The 19,551-nt window shown below is 37.1% G+C and overlaps 3 protein-coding genes across 8 annotated transcripts; all 3 read right to left on the bottom strand.

The window, feature by feature from the left end:
- Nucleotides 1-68: 68 nt before the first annotated feature.
- On the bottom strand, nt 69-539 carry LOC133729253 (uncharacterized). Its single transcript, XM_062156750.1, has one exon. The coding sequence runs from the start codon at nt 459-461 to the stop codon at nt 210-212; it is 252 nt and encodes an 83-aa protein (XP_062012734.1). The 5' UTR covers nt 462-539; the 3' UTR covers nt 69-209.
- Nucleotides 540-2,520: 1,981 nt separating this feature from the next.
- On the bottom strand, nt 2,521-4,717 carry LOC133729251 (F-box/kelch-repeat protein At1g30090). The gene is made up of 2 exons (XM_062156748.1): nt 4,389-4,717; nt 2,521-4,284 (listed from the first exon to the last, which is right to left on the bottom strand). Exon 2 carries the CDS (start codon nt 3,968-3,970, stop codon nt 2,753-2,755), a length of 1,218 nt encoding a protein of 405 aa, XP_062012732.1. The 5' UTR covers nt 3,971-4,284; nt 4,389-4,717; the 3' UTR covers nt 2,521-2,752.
- Nucleotides 4,718-11,235: 6,518 nt separating this feature from the next.
- Nucleotides 11,236-15,806, bottom strand: LOC133729250 (uncharacterized). 6 transcript variants are annotated; one of them, XR_009856317.1, is made up of 3 exons: nt 15,662-15,806; nt 11,957-15,255; nt 11,236-11,834 (listed from the first exon to the last, which is right to left on the bottom strand). XR_009856317.1 is itself a non-coding variant. In XM_062156745.1 (3 exons), exon 3 carries the CDS (start codon nt 12,273-12,275, stop codon nt 11,445-11,447), a length of 831 nt encoding a protein of 276 aa, XP_062012729.1. In that variant the 5' UTR covers nt 12,276-12,429; nt 14,352-15,255; nt 15,662-15,806; the 3' UTR covers nt 11,236-11,444. The 6 variants fall into 6 exon arrangements, 4 of the variants coding, with proteins under 4 accessions (XP_062012729.1, XP_062012730.1, XP_062012731.1 ...); XR_009856318.1 differs by having other exon boundaries at nt 11,236-12,146; nt 12,260-15,255; XM_062156745.1 differs by having other exon boundaries at nt 11,236-12,429; nt 14,352-15,255.
- Between the last annotated feature and the right edge of the window lie 3,745 nt (nt 15,807-19,551).

Genomic DNA, 19,551 nt, shown 5'->3' with positions numbered 1-19,551 from the left:
CATAGGTCGCTTTGCTTTCTAGCTGGAATTGGAATGATCACTTTGCTTTCTAGTTGGAATTGGAATAATAATGGAAAACTCATCTATGTCTTCACTTTCAATTTTCAAATGCAACAAACGGAGATACAATATAATTCATAACACAAACTACATTTCTTCTTGATTCCAATACATTTCAATCTCAAACCAAACTCACAACGAGGATCTCTTCACTTGGTGATCGAAGAGACAGCGGCCTTGGGATCATCGTCGCCGTGGACCTCCACATTCGTGACGGCGGCGGGGTTGAGAGGGGCGCGGATGTCGGACGAAACGGCGTCGTCGGGGTCGTAATCGGGATTGAGATTGCGATCGATGGCTTGGCGGCCTTGTTCGAGGCAAGGCTTGCAGGCAATCTCGATGGTGATCCAGCCGAGCACCACTGCCACTATGGCTATCGCTGCGCTTGTTATCGCTCCCATATTTCTTCGTCTCCCAAAGTTTACACTACTGATATTGCTTACCACTCACTCATTCTCTCTCTCTCTCTCTTTAAGCAATGGGTTTGAGAGTTATTTATAGAATTTTATGTATAATTTAAAATTCACATGTGATTTAAGTTTAGTATTCGTAGGTCATGACATTTAATATGTCTATACCTGTAGAACACACTGAAATAGTGAAAATATGTTTTTCATAAATTTTCTTGCCTTTTGACTTTGAAAATCATAAAAGAATAAATTCGTTAATGAGTTTAGTATTTCATCAATTGGAACACACTCTAAAAATCATGCTTTACTAATGGTGAGATTCAGAAACATTACAATTCCAAATTTTGAACAGAAATGATGCTTTGCGTGGTTTGGTACGTAAGAGAGGTGTCATTGGGGCGCCCATGTAATGCAATGACAAATCGAAACATTTTAAATCCGACTAACACAAATTTTTCTTGAAACTCTGTTGCATCATAAGTTCAACATCCGTAAGATCATGATTTTTAGAACGTGTTTCAATTGACAAACTGAATACTGAAACCTCGAACGAATCTTTTTTTTTTATGAAATTTATTGTTTTCTAAATTTGAAAAATCGTAAAAAAAATAAATTGCTTCTTGATTTTTAAGTTCAATTCGAGACATATTTAAAAATTATTATTTGATGGTGAAAAAATTTTGTCCAAAAAAAGAAGAATATGCGAATTTGGCCATAAAGCACGTGTTATAGTTCCACAATTTTAAGTAAAAATTATGGTCGTGAGATACATATATATATATATATATATATACAGATCCTATCCAGAGCGAGGCCTCGCTCTGAAATTAAAGTGTGAGGTTGGAGTTTAGGGTCACTTTTCAGTCTCATATCCACATCTCGACCGTTCAGCTTTTAGGTACTAATGTATAGATCATCTCTGCAAAATTTCAGCCAAATTGATAGTCGTTAAGGCATTGATAACTACCTTAAAGCTAGTACGGTTCAGGTTGGACAGATTCAATTCGTCCATTGGTTTAAGCGAGTTAGATACCTTATATATATATATATTTTGTCGGTGATCCAATTTCCGCAGGGCATAAACCGTAGTTACTAGTTAGTTGGTAGTTTTTAGAATTTTCGGTCATTGAATCTCAATTAGTTACACAAGGTTGAAAAATTTTGTGTCTGGAAAAGTTGTTTCCCATTATTTTATTTTCAATTTAAAAAATTTAGAATGCAAGACAACTTCGTCTCCTACTTTTCTTGGCCTTTTTTCCAAGGGTAAGAGAGTGATCATTAGTTTCTTCTTGTTTTATTTCTACTCTGCTGTACGTTCATCTTTTATATGTCCTCTTCAACCCCAAACTCTGCTAATTTTAACATCAAATGCAGCATTTGACCCACAGTTGCGGAATTTGAGCTTTTGGTGAGTCAACTTAAATCACATCATAATGGTATTCAAACTTGGTTCAAGGACAGCTGGTAGGTACCTTTCACTATTTTGTGCATCTTTGGGGTCAAAACCTAACTTCACTAGGATCACTAAATTGTGATCGATCCATGTCTTTCTATCCACATACAATTTTAGCCCTAGTGATCTTTGAAATGCAGATGCTCTAGCCTGAAAGCTACGCGTCTAAGGTCATTAAGTCGACATTAATCTAATTTATGTGCAGACATGGGAACCATAAGGACATCATGGTTAGGTGGGAGTAAGCCGGGGATATCATCTCGTGATGTTAGGTGGGAGTAGGCCGGGGATATCATCTTCCCACAACTCGCTAACAATAAAATTTGTGGACAAAGTTTCGACTCAAAGCAGAAATACAAGTACTTGTTGCAAGACCAAGTGATTAACTACATGTTCCTGAACTGAATAGCCAGCTGCTCTATGATAGAGGCATATATCCGATCGATATTCTCTGAAAAACCATCTTCATTTCTATAATTTTGAGTTAGTATCATTGAAAATGTGGTTCAATAGCTTATAGCTAGTTTCTAGGGAAAGTAAGAGACCAAGCAAACAAGCGTGATGCTACAAAAATGGAGTTCATCCAAAAACCCAGGGTATGATAAGGGTGTAATATTATAGCACAACACAATCACAAATTGAGAAATCAGGGTAAGAAGGAAGAAATAACAACAATGATGAAGAACCCTATATACTTAAATACATTCCAAGAACCACTAGAACCCCCTTTTACACACAGCCATGAGCTCTATAGCTCAAGTCTCTTATATAACTACTACATGCTTCAGGACATACAAGTTTACACAACATGATATCAGAAACTGAAAAGCTAGGCAAAGAGGACCTGTGAGCTTGAAGGTGTGAAGTCAGACAAATTATCTGGCGCATCAACCACATGCCATCGAACACTGAAGTGCCACTTGTTCTCAGAAGAGCCTTTACGGCTAACCCTTGAGATGTTACCAACAGCAACATGAAGGTTCCTACCAACGACATATATTGTGCAGTCACAAGAATTCACTGCAAAGGGTTTACATATCTGCTCAGGTAAAGGAAGGCCTTCTATTGGTTCCCAGGAATCGGTATCCGCGTCATAAACCTTAAGCTTCATTCTTTCAAGCTCTGAGACCACAAACAAATGACCGTAAATCACCACACTTGAACCTGTCCATCCCTCTCTGAGTCCAACAGCCATACTCTCCCAATTATCAGTTCTTGGATCATAAACCTGACCCCTAGGAGAAACATAGAAAGGCCACAACCAGCCCTCCGTAACAAGAAGCTTTCCATCGAGTACTGCTGCATCATAAGAGGACATATTTGTTCCCATGCTCGCAATGGAACGCCAACTCCCTTCAGCAGGGTCCAAAACCTCAGCGGAGTCGAGCTCAAAAAGATCTGCACTGTTTCCTCCAGCCACATAAATCATCCCATCAATCACTCCGCTTGCAAAAAAAGACCTGGCACTCACCATCTGGTTCACCACAGTCCATCGATTCTTCTGCATTTCATATTTCAGGACCAAATCCAGCGGACAATCCACATCAGAGACCATACCACCACAAACAAAGAGAGTGCCCTCATGGGGAATTGCAACACATCTGAACCCATGGGGACAAACTTTGTCTTTGCAAGGCATGGCAGGGATTGTGTGCCACGAGAAATGAGTGAGATCAAGAACCTGCCACTGAATCTTTCCAGTGCACTTGTGGAATGCAAAGACAAAAAGCCACGGGTCTTTAAACCCTACTTCTTTTCTACGAGTGAAAAACCGCTCTTTACTACCAAGCAGTAGATGCCAGCGCTTGCATACAGCTTTGCTTGCTGTGTGGCTTTCCACAGGAAGCCGAAGGAGACAGTTAAGCGCCACATCATCAGGTAGACCAGGAATGAGGGGTTCTCCCCTAAGTGATAACTCTAGTTCCGACGATGGATCCATCAAAGAAGATTGGATAACCGCTAGCCTAAATTTTGGAGATAATGTGATCTGAGAATCCCCTAGCTTGAGTACAGGCGCCTGTTGAGAGGACAATCGAACTCGTTGCATCTTTCTCTTTTCGAGATAAATATACAAAGGCCCTTCTGAAAAAGACCTTATTCTGAATGCAATTTCTTGCCTATGTTACACCACCAAATAGTCTCACTCTGAAATCCAGCAGAACCAAATCCGAAACCAGACTAAAGCTCTGAACTTTTCACAAATTCTGTCCAGATAAACCAATCCCCAAAATCCAAATTTTACACAAAACAATAACACCAATTCCTTTTCCACAACACCTTCATCTGAAATACCTTAACATACACACAAAGCAACATCTAAAACATAGGAACAACAAAGAATCGACTTTTCTTCACTGCACCCTATCAACACAAGAAACCCACAATCTACAGCTATGAATTTCTTCCAACTGGCAAATGAAATAGAAAGCACCCCAAATTCAAAAAGCCCGTAAAGCAATCAATACCTCAGAAGCAGCCCAAAGCTTGGATTTTTTTGTCCTCAACCGAAACACCCACAGAAACCCAGTTCAAGAATCACCTAGATATGGACTTTTTGTGGGCTTTGGCAGCTTCAACATCCATAAAAAACTACGGCTGCAGAGCTGGTAAACAAACCATACATAGCTGAAAAAACAAGAAGAGAATGAAACCAGTAGCAACTTAAAACCAGAAAAGGGTGAGAGATGGTTATAAAAAGATGGTGACTTGATGCGGTTCAGAGGGCGCTATGGTTTGTTGAATCCATAGAGAGAGAGAGAGAAGGGGTGACCCATCAGACAACTCCTTCTCATAAAGGCAGGTTATTTTATTTGGTGGCAAACATGGTTCTTTGATTCTAGATTAAGGAAGAACCACGCGCCAAATGGCCAAGTCAAGTTAAACTCACTGTAAAAAAATCCACAGAAGAGTGCTCTGCAAAGAAGACAAGGTTGGAGAGTGGTTTGGACGCGCCATATTGAGAGGGTACTAGGGTATGCAGTGTTTTTCTGGTGTAAAAATCTTTCTGTTTATAGTTTTATCCATTATTTTTCTTTTAAAAAAAAAATTTATATAATTTTATATCACTTTTTTGAGTTAAACGTGTTACATGACACGATCTGTCTCATTTAATTTTATCTTCTGTACATACATAGCTTTATTAAGTAACGAGCAAGATTATTTTTACATAAAGGTCGGAATTATACCCTGAAACTTGGAAGCGACACTTCCTAGAATATTTGGCTAAAAGAGAAGGATACCATTATTCTCTTTCAATTGAAAAAAAAAGAAAGAAAAGAAAAGAAGTTGTCGTCCCATTAAAGAGAAAGAGACGGTGGTGCTTTTTTCTTTAACATCCATTTCTGGAATAAATGCATGATAGAACTAGGTGGAGATGCGTTTAAGTTGCTCTAATGCAAAAGAAATCAAATCAAATCCACGCACTTTTTCTCAACACCTACCTCCATGCTTCACCAATTCTATCAACTATCTTATACATGTTCACAAATCACAACACTAAGAATACAAACTTCGGTTAAAAAAATATGTGTTGATGCTAGTTTCAATATGTTATTTTTAATTTATTTGCGAGATATAGATAAAATTAAACATATATAAACAAAATGAGATACCATTACATTGTATTTGAACATAAAATTGGGGACAAACTTAATTAGTCCGGATAATATTCTATATCTTTTAGGGATTGGTCTAAATCACATAATGCATGAAGCTTTTGCTTTATTTCCCATTACAATCCATCCAGCAGCAGTCATTGCATTTGTTTGGAGACATGTCATTTTCCGATCTGCCAGTACTGCTGGTGTTTTCATACTTATCGGATTGAATATCTTTTTTATGTTTAAGACCACAATTAGTCAATTAGTTTTCCATAGCATATAAAAGTTGCAAACATTTTTAATAATTGAAACTTTACATGATGTTATTTATTGACGCATGTGATTAGTTTTACTCATTTGTTGCTATTTTTTTATGTCACATGATACTATTTTTTTTTTTTTTTTTTTGGCAGTGGAAGGATAATTTTTATTAGAGAAACAAAACTTTACAAACACAAACACACTTACAAAGCCCACTGTGTGGGGATAACGCAAACAAACAGAAGATAAACAAAACAAGTGGGAACCATTATCCATCCAAGTAGCAAACCCTCCAAGGGAGGAAAGGACAGCAGCATAAACATAACCAGCCACCTGTCGACTAGTTAAGTGACCCAGAGACGTCACAGTATTGTTTGCCATCGGAAAATTGGAATACACCCAGTTCATCCCGACATCGGAGCACCACCACAGGTTCAGCCCAATTGCAGACCCAACGGAGAAGGAAATAGCTGGTGCTAACACCGCCACAAACCGATCCATTGCGTGATACAGAGACACCACGAGGAATGCAACCAGTGAACACACCAAATCCCATGCAGAATCCAACAACCAAATCTCAAAACCAGACAAAACGCCATTGAACACCATCAGCAGATCACCAGGCAAGAAAATGCCAGGCGGAACGGTAACCAAAGAAAACATAAAAAAGAAATAGGAATCGAGAAAGGCAGCAGCAGAATCGCTGACGTGCCGTTGTAAGACATACGATACAACACCGAAGTCGGAGCACCGAACCGGTGAACATTCGTTGAAAAAACTGATTGATGAGGGAGACGTGCACCTGTTGTGTGAAGAAACTGAGAGTTGAAAATTGGGAGAAAGGTAGGGATAGGTAATCTGAGATCTATAGAAGAGGAAGATTTGGGTGACAGGATAAAGGAAGAAAACCAAAGGGAAAAGCAAACCTGCCACCGCCGGGGCAGAGAGATCGACCACGAAACGGGTCGGGATGAAAACCACGGAGGGGTTTAGCTGAAGAGGAAGAGAGAAGCAAGAGCCTCTCTCTCCTAGGGTTCTAACATGATACTATGATAGTAGAGAAGCAAATATGTTAGGGCATTGCTTAGAGTGCCTTCCTGAGTTCCTCGCCCCTCCAAATACCAAACTATGTCAAAGCCCTTATTTGTTGAAATTTTTCTCGAGTCATAATCTCATCATTAATAAGACATGAAGAATTTTAGAATGTTATCCACATGAAGGATTTTAAATATCTAGAACGAATTTTGTTTACGATTTTTCAATTTTTGAAAATCATGAAAAAAATTGGATCGAGATTTTTTGTTCCTTTAATTGGAACATGTTCTAAAGATTATATTTTACCAATTGTTTTTTTTTTTTTTTGAACAAAGCAAGCTTTATTTATTAAAACAAGCTATTACAGAGAGGCCCAAAACCTCCCAAGAAAACCAACAACAAGGACCGAAAAGCCCCAAGCAAACAACAAAGCAAAACAACAACAGAACCAGTACGATCTGCAACCGCCGACAAGAAGGATGAGACCGCCGCACCACCGCAAAGTAGCCGACCCACCAAATCCGACAAAATCGAAAGCGCAGAGGAAGGACCCATATCGAATTCAATGTCCCAACCATCAGATTTCCAGAGGTATTTGCAAACATCACCTTCACCACATCGAACCAAATCTGCCAAGAACAAAGTAGCCAGAAGAACAACAACCGGTATAAACCGGATGAAAGGATTAGGTGAGAAAGGGACCAAAGAAACAGGCACCGAAAGGTACACAGCGTCTTGAAGCATCACCCAGTGCAATAGTGAGTAAACCCCACTTAAAAAGTTCCGAGGAGCGAAGTAACCGATCATGGCAGAAGAAAGAACTACAAGGGGAAGAGGATGAAGAAAGAAACAACCGGAAAAAGGAAAAATGGGAACAAGAGGAACCCCCAGGGCCAGAAACGGAGACAAGCTCCGAGCAAAACTACCCAAGACGGTAGAGGGAAAGAACTACCCAAGACGGTAGAGGGAAAGAAAACGGACAAAAACAAACGGAAAGAGAGAAACAGAAAGCCGGTAAAATGGAAAAAGCCGCTCCCCCAACTCTCAAACCAGAGATCCAGATCAGAAAACGATCTAGATCTAGCAAGAGAGGGGGGAGGAGAAGGAAAACTAGTCGGTTGGGTTTTGTAGAGAGAAGGCAGAGGTTCTCACACTAAAAAAGGGGCCTGTTGAGATATTGACAGATCCTATTTTACCAATTGTTAGATTATGACATGGGAAGCTTTCACTAAACAAGGGCCTTGACGAGGTGAAGCATGTCACGACACATCCAAACTGTTAAACCATGCCAAGACTATTTTTTATTTAAATTGTCCCATGTCATAATCTCACAATTGGTAAAAAGTAATTCTTAAGACATTTTCCAAGTGATGGTGCTCAAAATTCTCAAACGGATTTTTTTTATAGTGGTTTAAGCATTTCTATCTTCTTACCAATTTGCGGCTTTGCACAACCACCACCGGTCTGCTAAAAACTTTAATCGCTCATATCTACTAGCTTCAGTGTCTTGTTTAAGCATGTACTATAACATGTCGAAGCACTTGACATGATGAAAATTATTAATGCATGAAATTATTTTTACTCTTTTCGAGATCACACGGTTTTTTAAAGGCTTCTTAGGCCAAGAGACTAATCCGTGCTGGGGAATCATGTCAGAACGCTTCCTCTCTCCTGACCACAAAGAATAGATTGGGATTTAACTCCAATTAGCGTCAGCGGGATTCGAACCCCGATGTGGGTTCCCCACCTAAAGGCTCTTATCAACTCGACCACACATGGTTGTTGTGGTGGTTAGGCTCCTATCTCTTGTTTGGGCATGTAACATACAATATTAAAAGTCTTGATATGATAAAGTTTAGACATAATTGCCAAAGTACACTCTGAACTTAGTAATAATTGTCATTTTACACCTTCAAATTGTAATTGCGAAAACTTAACCTCCTGAATTTGGTTAAAACTGCCAATTCCTCTGGCAAATTCTAGATGGGTAATATGGTCATTTTCTATTTATTTTAATTTTAATATTATATTTATTTCTTTGAATAATAAAAATAAATAAAAAATAATTTTTTAGAGGGAGAGTCATGCCCTTCCAATCTTCCATCTACTTTTTTTTTTTTGTACAATTCCATCTACTTATTTACTTATTCATTCGAGGAAATTTTTTCTTTTACAAAATTATGGCTACATTTTATTATTTCAATAAGAAAAATTAAGTGGAGAAATAAAAAATTATTTTTATTTTTTATTATAAAGATCGTCTATTACCTTTAAAAAAAAAGATTGTCTATTATAAGTGCAAAAAAAAAAGTAGTTCATCAATTCGGTTCAGTGTTAAATTTTTATTTTTTCGCTTAATTTTTCTTATTGAAATAATAAAATGTAGCCATAATTTTGCAAAAAAATAAAATAAATAAAAGTTGTGAAGTGAATGAGTAAATAAGTAGATGAAATTGTACAAAAAAAAAAAAAATAGGTAGATGGAAGGGCATGAATCTCCCTCTAAAGAATTATTTTTCATTTATTTTTATTATTCAAATAAATAATATTAAATTATCATATTACCCCTCACATTTAGTTGGAAAACGTTGAATTTGACAAAAAGGGTGCAAATCGGCAGTTTTTCCCAAGTTTATGGGGTTATATTTGCAATTGCAAGTTCAGGGGCTTTATTGATGCATTAGATTATTTTTTACTCATTTGTTTCTATTTTTCATGTGCCACAAGATTTAGAGAAGCTGAGAAGTGAGGAGTTAGTTTCAAAACAAATAGCCTCCAACTCCATGATATCTTATATCAAATCTTTCTTGACAGTGAGTTTGTTTCAGATGACTGCTTAATTTAACCCAAACAGGGAGAAATTTGCTTGCTAGTTATAGAGACAATACATAAGGCATCTATACGACTGAGAATCTACCAGAAACCTCGGCATACTAGATGTGTTAAACATGTTATAGAAAGCAGGTGAAGTTAGCAAAAATAAAGCAATGGAATTCTGCAACCAAAATAAAATATACATTCCTTTCTTGTGGGTATTTTCAGCAGCCTTTTTCCTATTAATCTTATACAAGTCCTCCTAACAAATTCACATCTACTCAATTTTGCAGGAAGCAAATGTCTTGATGACAGGTCTGTGCTACTATATCTCAAACCTGAAATCTCTTTAGTTCATTCTAAATCTGTATCGGGGGTGCTACAATCCCAATGGCAAGTCACAAAACCTATAATAATCATTTGAAATTTATCCTATCTAACCGGATATGGCAAGTATATTATCTAGTTTCTGCTACTTGTGTTATAGAATCCTTGGTAATGATTTTGCAGTTACTGCTGCCTTTTGTTGACAGATGCGTGCCTTTGGAGGTGGGAGGCAGATTTACGAACATAAGAAGATTCAGGCGGAATATATTCAAATGGATATAAAACGAAAAAATGCCAAAGAAAAGGATATAGAACGAAACAATGCCAAAAAAAAAAAAAGGATATAAAACGAAACAATGCCAAGAACAAAGGATATAAAAAGGAAAGAAAATTTTCCAATGTGAAGCCTATAGGTTCATTTGACAAATGACTCCAGCTGTTTAATGTAGTCCGATTTTCTGCTGGCTTCAAATATTCAAGGATCATAAACAGAAAACGAAAAGGCGAGAAAGTGTTCAACCAATGCTACAAGTAGTAGATAGATCCCAAGAGAATAAATCAAACCAGTCTTCAACTTGTTAGGTTCAATTGTTATTACTAACTTGATAAATGATGAAATAGAAGTATTTAAAAAATGAAGAGAAAGAGGTAAGACTACTGCATAAGTGCATAATTGATAAAAGAAGTGAATGGCATGTGATAAGTTTTTCCACTCCATGTGACTGCAAAATGATTAAGAACTAATAACAACGAGCATTCCTGAGAAGGTAAGGAACCATATACAAGTTACAGATTTGGTACTTTTCTCCACTGTTGAACCCCATTAAAGATAACATAAATCAACTTGTTGGCATAGCCTTGTTGCTTACCAAACATGCAAGATATATCCGAGAATTCTATGCAAAATAGCCATTACAGAAAGAGGAATAACAAACCTTGAACCAAAACCTCATAGAAGATAACCCCTTAACTGTACTAGACAACAATAATCCAAGACGCTCGCAGCTTCAGTGGACTTGAATTCGATCAATAACATTACCAAAGCATAAAAACCAAAGCTTAAACTGCAAATCACAAGTAGTACAAAAGTAAAGACACATTCACAACTGCCATAATCTTCTACTAGCCTACAATATGTTTATTTCCACATAAAAGAACTTTCTGCATAGAAAAATAAACGGATGTGTTTCCTACTATATTGACATCTTGATATCAACTTCAAGACCATAGAAGTAAACAAGTGAACATTGTTTAAGAAGAAAAAGACAACTAGAGGGGCACATATAGATTCAGAACTTTATATCCTTCTATCAAGCCCATGTTTATTTGCAAATACATATGTAGATTCTTATTCAATACTAGCAAACTTATTATCTAAACAAAGCAGGGACAAAGAAGAGATAGATCTAATTTTGTTCCGCCTTCCTCTTTTGCATTCGGAGATTTTTCTGACCCAGAAAAGGAGATAGGAAGCAGGTACAAAAGCTACAGATGTAGCGACAGATCAAGGTTTGTCTCGCCTTCTTCCACATCATAAGGCATTCCTGAACCAGAATTGGAGTTGTCCTCCTCTTTAACAAGAAGAAGCTCTTTCTTCTGAGGACTATCAGTTTCCATCTCATCTGAGTTAATCTTGGTCCTTTTCAACTCATTCACAGTCCCAGCATTTCCTTGGGCTTCACCTGAGCAGCGCCTCTTACCTCCATTATTTTTCTTAGATTGACCAGCTTCACCTTGGCCTGAAGATTGACTGAGATTGCAATTAAAGAAATCAAGAATATTACGCTCCTTGAAGGCAGGCGACTGATTTGAGCTGAGATCTGGATCAAAAGTTACAGCATCCACAAGAGAAGGAAGCTTGCCACAGTAGTTATTCTGAAAGCATGGCAAGGCATTTTCAGAAAGGGATGGCATACTATCCATAAAATTTTGAACTTGATCAGTATTGAACTGACAAACTCCATTTGAGAGCAAACGAGATTGATGGCTCCCAGCACCTTCAGAAAAGTTCTCAGGATGGGAGATGGTGAGAGGTTGAGTATTGCTAGTAATGATTTCTGAGTTACTGAAATGGCCAGGAAAGTTCCAGCTCTTCATTTCCTTGATCTCTTCCTGATGGACCCGAAGATGCCCCCCTACAGCCTGGGGATTGTTGAACACGCTTTGGCAATAGAAGCACTGTACACCCTTTTCAAGGTTAGGGGTCAAAAGGAAAACCTTAATACAATTCTTGCAAGAAGAAGTAAAGCTAGCAGGAGCAATAACAATGGAGGGACGAGGAAGAGTGCCTTGCTCCTTACCTCTATTTATACCCATTACCGGGGTAGCTACGGGCCATAGGGGTAAAGAGTAATTAAACGCATACGACCATACTGATAAAACTCATTTAAGAAAAGATCTCAGAGAAAGCGCAATAGATAAAAAGTTTCCGGTAAAGCTTCATGCAATAGATTCTTTCCAGAAATCCTATCTGCATCCAGGATACCCATTAATGCGTAGAGAATGCATCAACACCAATTACGCAATGCAAAACAAATGTCATAGCACTACAAATAGTACACCTGCCATAGTAGTGTCTGGAAACAACCTTTAATTAACACTTTCAAATCTGTTCAGGGGATATATTAAGGATACGTCGGCTTTAATAGCCTGCAAATCCTATTAGATGGTAACAGATTCTAAGTATTAGCTTGCTATATCTGGCAGGAGCCCGCAATCACTGTCTAAGTGTGTTTTAATAAAAACGTATGCATTAAATAAAAATTTGCAAAAGTATAATCGAGTCAAGTAGAGCTGTCTCGTATATGCTACTTGATTCGATTTTGTGAGAAGCCACTTTATGCACAGATTGTAAAATTAGGACTATAGAACCTTGCTTTCCAGAAATAACACCATGCTTGGCCTATATCAGTGGATGTACTACAAATATGTGTGTGTGTGTGTGTTTACATGCATAGATACATACATATATATATATATATATATATATATATATATAGTATATATGTTTGTGTGTCTACACTATTTATGCAACTTAGGTAGATATGCTATATAAGTAATTTACATATGTAAACTTTATGACATCAACCTCATAGAGTGCACAGTCAACTCTTCATTTGCTTAAATCTCTTTTCTTCATTAATTCATAATAATTTCTGACAATAGTTAGATTACAATATATTATGTAATTATACCAGTGTTATCTATACCTAGCTATCATTCATGATAAGGGATTCAGGTATAACCAAAACAAAATAAAAAGTACAGCGTGAAACCTTGGTTCACATTGAAAACCCTCATTTGCATCAACTCCTTAGGAAGTCAACACAAGCAGTCATGCACGTGTCTATTTATGCCTGTCTACATGACAACATATACATATCTACGCAGGTTTTGTGAAAAACAAAAAAACAAAAAAAATCACAAATTTCAGAGTTTTCATTCTTCTTACCTAAAACCACCAGGAGATGGTAACTTTCTAATCTAACACTTCTTACCTAATATATCTTATAGGCTGAAATTTTCTAATCTTAATTTCTTACCTAATATGGAAAAGGTGAGATAATGACGGAACCCTCAACTTCATCCTCTATAAGAAGGAAATGAGCAAAACTCATTATAATACTGTAAGCATCCTGAGCCTAAGCAGATACAAAAAACCTGGCAGCACAAGCCCAAAATAACATCTATTCACATGGTACATGACCAGGATCATACCCATTTCATGTACCTTCTCTTTAGAGGGCAGGCATATATAGCCATTCTGTTGTTTCCAGGAAAAAATATATATAAGGTTAAGAAGTAAAGGGGGGACATTTCGCGGAAGACATGGTGTCTTGAGGATGTAAAAAGACTACAGAAAACAGACACAACCCTGTGATTGGATTTTAAAATCTCTTCAATTCATTAACAATATTGAACACAAGAAAGCAAGAACCATAATAAAATACTGAGCTTGAAACCATTTTAGTTTGAATTGATATTGTTTAGAGTAAGTCTTTTTATGAACTACTTTGAAATGTTGAAATGATTTAAAGGCACCTTGGTACTTTTTCATGCCACCTGAAAAGCATTTCAAGTGAATACTAGAAACCATGTAGTGCATTTTTTAGAGTCTGGCACATTACTAGGAGCCATTTTGAGCTACAAATTTTTTTTATTAAGATTAATAAGAAAAGTCTCACTAAAATAAAACCAAATGAAAGCACGAGATGATTATAAGATCAGAAACATTATAACAGTCATCTCTAAGAGAGTAAAGCACTACCACAACTCTAGGCAAAGTCATGTTCCAGTTTTAGTAGCACACTTCTTTTCAAAATAAAATAAAATAAATAAACAACTAACAGCCCTCACTTGCAGGATTAAGATGATGAAGAATAAGGTACTTACAGGTTTATGTGACCAGTTGCACCACATCTCCCACACTTCCGCATAGACTGGCCTTCTCCATGAGAATGAATTCTCTCCTTGCGTTTTTTTGGATCACCTAGAAGATTCCCAGAAATCTTCTAATGCACATTCTTAAGCCCTCCAACATTTCCCATAACTTACATCCACACCAAGATCGTTCGGCAAGTCCACAATAATATCTTTTGGTTTATATTGGCATGAAACACCCTTGTAATTTGACGTTATATATTGACCAATAAGAGGATTGCTTGTGGTCATGACGAGAAGCATCTGATGAACAAGAGTGCAGACTATCATAACATCTTAGGATAATATACTCAAACTCTGGGTGACTTGGTTGCACGGAGTTGCCATGTACAATTGTCATGCACTGAACTTCAAATCAAGAAAATTTTGATTTTAGAATTGAATCAACTCATCTCCAAAATAAAACTTTTCTCGAGCCCCAGAATCAAATGCAATTGACTTTTTTTTTTTTATTGAGAATGGGGATCTACAGAATGACTTCTCGTTAGCTTGAGTTGCAAGACCAACCGAAGCATGTTGATTACTTCCACTCCAGAAGCAAATACCCTAATTTCAGGGGTAATGCACATGGGAATTTCCAGTCTCCCGCACTCTCACAAAATAGAAGCAGTCGCATCACCATTGTCTACTATCTCCACAGGATAGCTTAGAGACGTTCCACAATATACAGCCTTCACTCTATTTCCACATTCATTTGGGTCTTCCCTGATACGACCACACACTCTATCCCGGAGCTCCTCATGAGTAGCATTTTCAGAAACAGCTCATCCCTTCATTCTACCAAGCTTATATAAAGAAGTAGAGAACTAGCCAACTTCCCACATAACTAATCAAAATTGTCAACTTAGCCATATTCCTGAAATTAAACACTATCCAACAATCAGAAATGATAACAGTTAAAAACAAAATATACAAAGGAGATGACTTTTGAGTCTACTACTGACTCTTTAACAGGTATTTGAGGCCGGATTGATTTTCCGGTCATTTTTCGAGTAATTGATTGGGGGTCGTCAGCAACCCTAAACCCCAAATTAACCACAATACTCATTCTTTCTCGAATCCTAATCATGACCAAACTCAAATTCTAAGCCTTAACAGCAAGCCCAGTCAATGATCCTAACTCAAACCCTAATCAAGAGCACAATTGCTACCAAAAAGATCGAAATCAACAGGCACAATTTTATATTTGTACGAGTACAGCACACCAAATTGAAGATCATGACTTGATAATTGAAGGTCATTCTAGAAGAGGAAGTACTTACCGGCGCCGGAAATCAGCGGGATGCTGCTGGAGAAGGTCGTGGCGGAGCTGAAGACGTCGTCGTTTTGGCCAAGGAAGCCGTTTGATCCTGCTAGTTTCGTATAGGCGCTAAAAACTTTGGCGGGTTTTGGATTAGTGGGTTTGGGTGGGACTCATGGGCCTGTTGCGCCTTGGGAGTCTCAGACTTATGGGCCTCTTAAATAAATATTCTTTTTAATTTGCAAAAAAAAAAAAAAATTCTTCTGCTAGTTTGATATAGATCTCAAATATTGTTACTAATTTTGAGTTCTCGGAAGTCATTGTAAGTTATAGTAATGAGGTGTCGTTTATTACATTATATATCATGTCATTTGGGACACAAATTTAGAATGAAAAACCAAGTCTTATAATGAGTTCATAACACCACACTGACTACACAAGAGAGCAAACTTGCAAATGAAAAACTTATTTCTATGAAGATAATCTTATAGAGAAGAAGTTGCCGGTTTAGAATAGTGGCCCTAAAGCCGTACAACATAAGCATTACACATGCATTAGTAGTTTACTGGTGTAGCGTGAACTTATGCATTAGTGGTTCGTAACACTGCAATGATCGACTACACAAAATAGTAAACTTGCAAATGACAAACTTATTCCTATGAAGAGAATCTTACAGAGAAGAAGTTGCGGGATTTAGAATAGAGCACCTAAAGCCGTACAACATAAGCATGACTAATGCATTGGTATGTTTTGAGTTTACAAAAAAAATTCAGAAGTTTTTTTATTTTCGGGGGGTGGGACCATCTTAAATTACCAAAAACAATGTAAGATGAAGTGATGAACACCATTCACTCGAGTAAAATGAGCAGCAGGTGTGTGAAATGAAAGGTGTCGATCTTGGACATCTCACTATCTCAGTGACCCAAGGACAAGGGTTTCTGGTGTGTAGGGTCGATGGGTCTCTTAGTGGTTCACAATGGTAGGTTAAGGAAGATTGTCCAAAACATTATAGGCCGTTAGGCCTACGGCCACAAGTTGCTCCTTGGTACTTTGTGTGTGTCTCACCAAACTATTGTACTACCTTTGCTTCAATCAATCCTGGACCAAATTAACTAGGGCCAGAGTTGGGCATTTATCAGTCTTTCCAGCCCGCCAAAAGCTGTCTAGCCAACCAGTACTGCTCTCACATGGTGATCGATCAATATAGAATATAGATGGAACATGTCTAAGGTAGTTAAGTTTGTACTCCCCAGTCCCCACTGCCTGATTTGTATTATATATGGAAATCCTTACTCTATTTTCTGTTTTCTAAACCATCGGATAGGATGTGATTGAAATTTGGAAATGAATTTCGAAAGTGATTCGCCACCAAATAAATTTTATGGAGATTTTTATGTTGCTTTCAAATCGTATCTGCTGTTGTAATTATTCAAAATCTTTTCAACTTTAGCGATCATGCACCGATTTGGGCATGAAACTTTCTCAACCCCATATTATACATCTCTCATATATTATTTGTTCTTCTTTACGTCACTCAAGTATAATTCTTAAATTTGTAGACTATCTTACATACGTACTTGTAATATAATATTATAATGACAACTGAGCGTGTAAATGTAATCTTAGTGTGACATGCTTGCGATTCAAACTTAATAGATTGTTATATATATTGTGAAATAAATAATAATACTAGACCAATAGTTAATTGGTGTCAACGTACGTATTACTCCTTTTCAGTGTATTCTTATATATGTCAAGGGACTAGCTAGGGAGTGACCTAACCTTCATTATAAACTTAAACTCCGATCTAAAGCATTCACTTTAAACCAGAAATTTCACCATACAATGTAATAGTCGAGAAGAACTGTATCAAGATTCAAGCACTTGATGTAGAGAAATAAAAGCTTGAATACCAGTGAGATGTATACAAATGAATGTAGACCGTCTACACCGATTCCACTATATAATAGCTAGTGTAGTTAACAGAAGCGACTAAAATTGGTCCTCGGCGACTTTGAACAGGCATATGTATGACGAATGATGCCCATGATAGTCACAGTACATGAGAATTCAAATGTCGAACAAACACCCACACTTTCGATCTCTGAAACAATGCAATGGAAACCATCAAAGCACAAACTGTTTCACCTAGCCAGTCACCTGTTTTAGTCCATATAAAGTGCCCCTAGACCCGTAACCAGTCCATGGAATCAACTTCACAATGCAGTCCACAATCACGGGAAATTCTAGTGTACTTGTGGGTATGAGATAGCCACATTTACAAAAGTGACAACAAATTTGTTGTCAGAGTGGTAATGTTGAGTCCTATTTTGTGTAATCTTAGTTCTAATAATGATAATTACACCTATTACGACATTGGTACAAGCTTTTGAACAAATTCGTTGTCAATGTTGTAATCTTAGTTCTAATAATGGTAATACACCTCTTACGACATTGTTACAAGATTTTGAATAAATTCGTTGTCAATGTTGTAATTTTTGTTTAACTATTTATAAATAGTGTAAATGAATATCGTAACTTTTGTTCTCAATGTTGTAATTTTTGTTCAAATAATTATAATTTTTTGTTCAAATAGTTGTAAATGAGTATATGAGATACCCACATGTAGCATAGCTTGTCTCCACAATCACTAAGGCATCAAATCTTTAACCTCATTGATCTAGCTAGGTCAAAAGTAAATGTGTAAGAAAACCAGACGGGTAAAGTTCAACGTATCATCGCCGATTAAAGATCGATAAATGGAAACATGACATAACAATGAAGAATTAATATGCAAGTTGTGGAGATCGATCGATCTCATATTTCTGGGTGGCCAGTGACAGGTGACAGGTGACAGGTGACAGGTGACATCGATCTATATATGCATAATCGAGTACGTATGACTCATGATCGAGCTTATTAGCTATAGGATGGTTAGTCACTGTTTTTGCCAGTAGTACAAATACAACTTACTAGGTTAGACTAAGGAGCGCCACATATTAATTAGTTATACATGCATGTTGATCATTCTGACTGAGATTGATTTGTTAATTTTGACGTAGATGGGCGCAACTTGGTTGCTGCTCCAGAAAACTCGGGTCCAATTGGCAATAGCAGCAAACCCAATGCATGCAATGAAGCAGATCGATGATAGTCACAGGTACGTAAAGTTTTCTCCTGAAAATGTTTTGGTCAAATATTGCATGAACCCTGATATACATTTGTTAGCTGGATATCACAGTCTATATGTGTAAATATATACCACCCAAAGTAGTTATGTAAGACCGTCGAAAATGACGTTAATATGAACCGGTTACTAAGATTGTGTTTGTGTTTAAAAAGACGTTCTTGCAAGCTGGGATTAATTAGAGATCGTAGTATGAGGGTTTAGTTTTTTTTCCCCCCTTCTATAATGGGTTTATATGAGATAATTTATATTTAACTAAATAACTTAAGTAATTCCTTCAAAAATGATTTAAGTCATACACAGTTGTGTATAGTTTTAGACGTAAACACCATACTGAAAAAGACAAAACATAAAAGATTGAGGATCTTTTACTCATATAAGAAAGTGACATTTACATGGTTGGATATGGAGAATGTAAAGAGATGTAGGGCTTATTCTGAGTGATATGTCTTCCAACTTCAAGGAAAACCGCATTGCAGGCTTGCAGCTCTAAGGGGCTTTCGATCACATTCCAATATACCATTGGTCGAGTTCATGCACCAGGAGGACAAGTAATTTGAAGTCTGGGTTTGGTGTTAAGTATACGTACGTAGGGTTTAAATACGCTATATCCAACTATTGAATTAAAAGCCTTAGTGATATAAATATAGTGATAGAAATAAACACAATTAGCAGGAAAAACATGAAAAACAAGGAACTTGACTAGTAAAAGAGACTGATCACAT

This window comes from Rosa rugosa, chromosome 2, assembly GCF_958449725.1.
Source record: "Rosa rugosa chromosome 2, drRosRugo1.1, whole genome shotgun sequence".
NCBI lineage: Eukaryota > Viridiplantae > Streptophyta > Magnoliopsida > Rosales > Rosaceae > Rosa > Rosa rugosa.
Note: the sequence above shows the minus strand (reverse complement) of the source record. Positions and strands in the feature narration are given on the sequence as shown.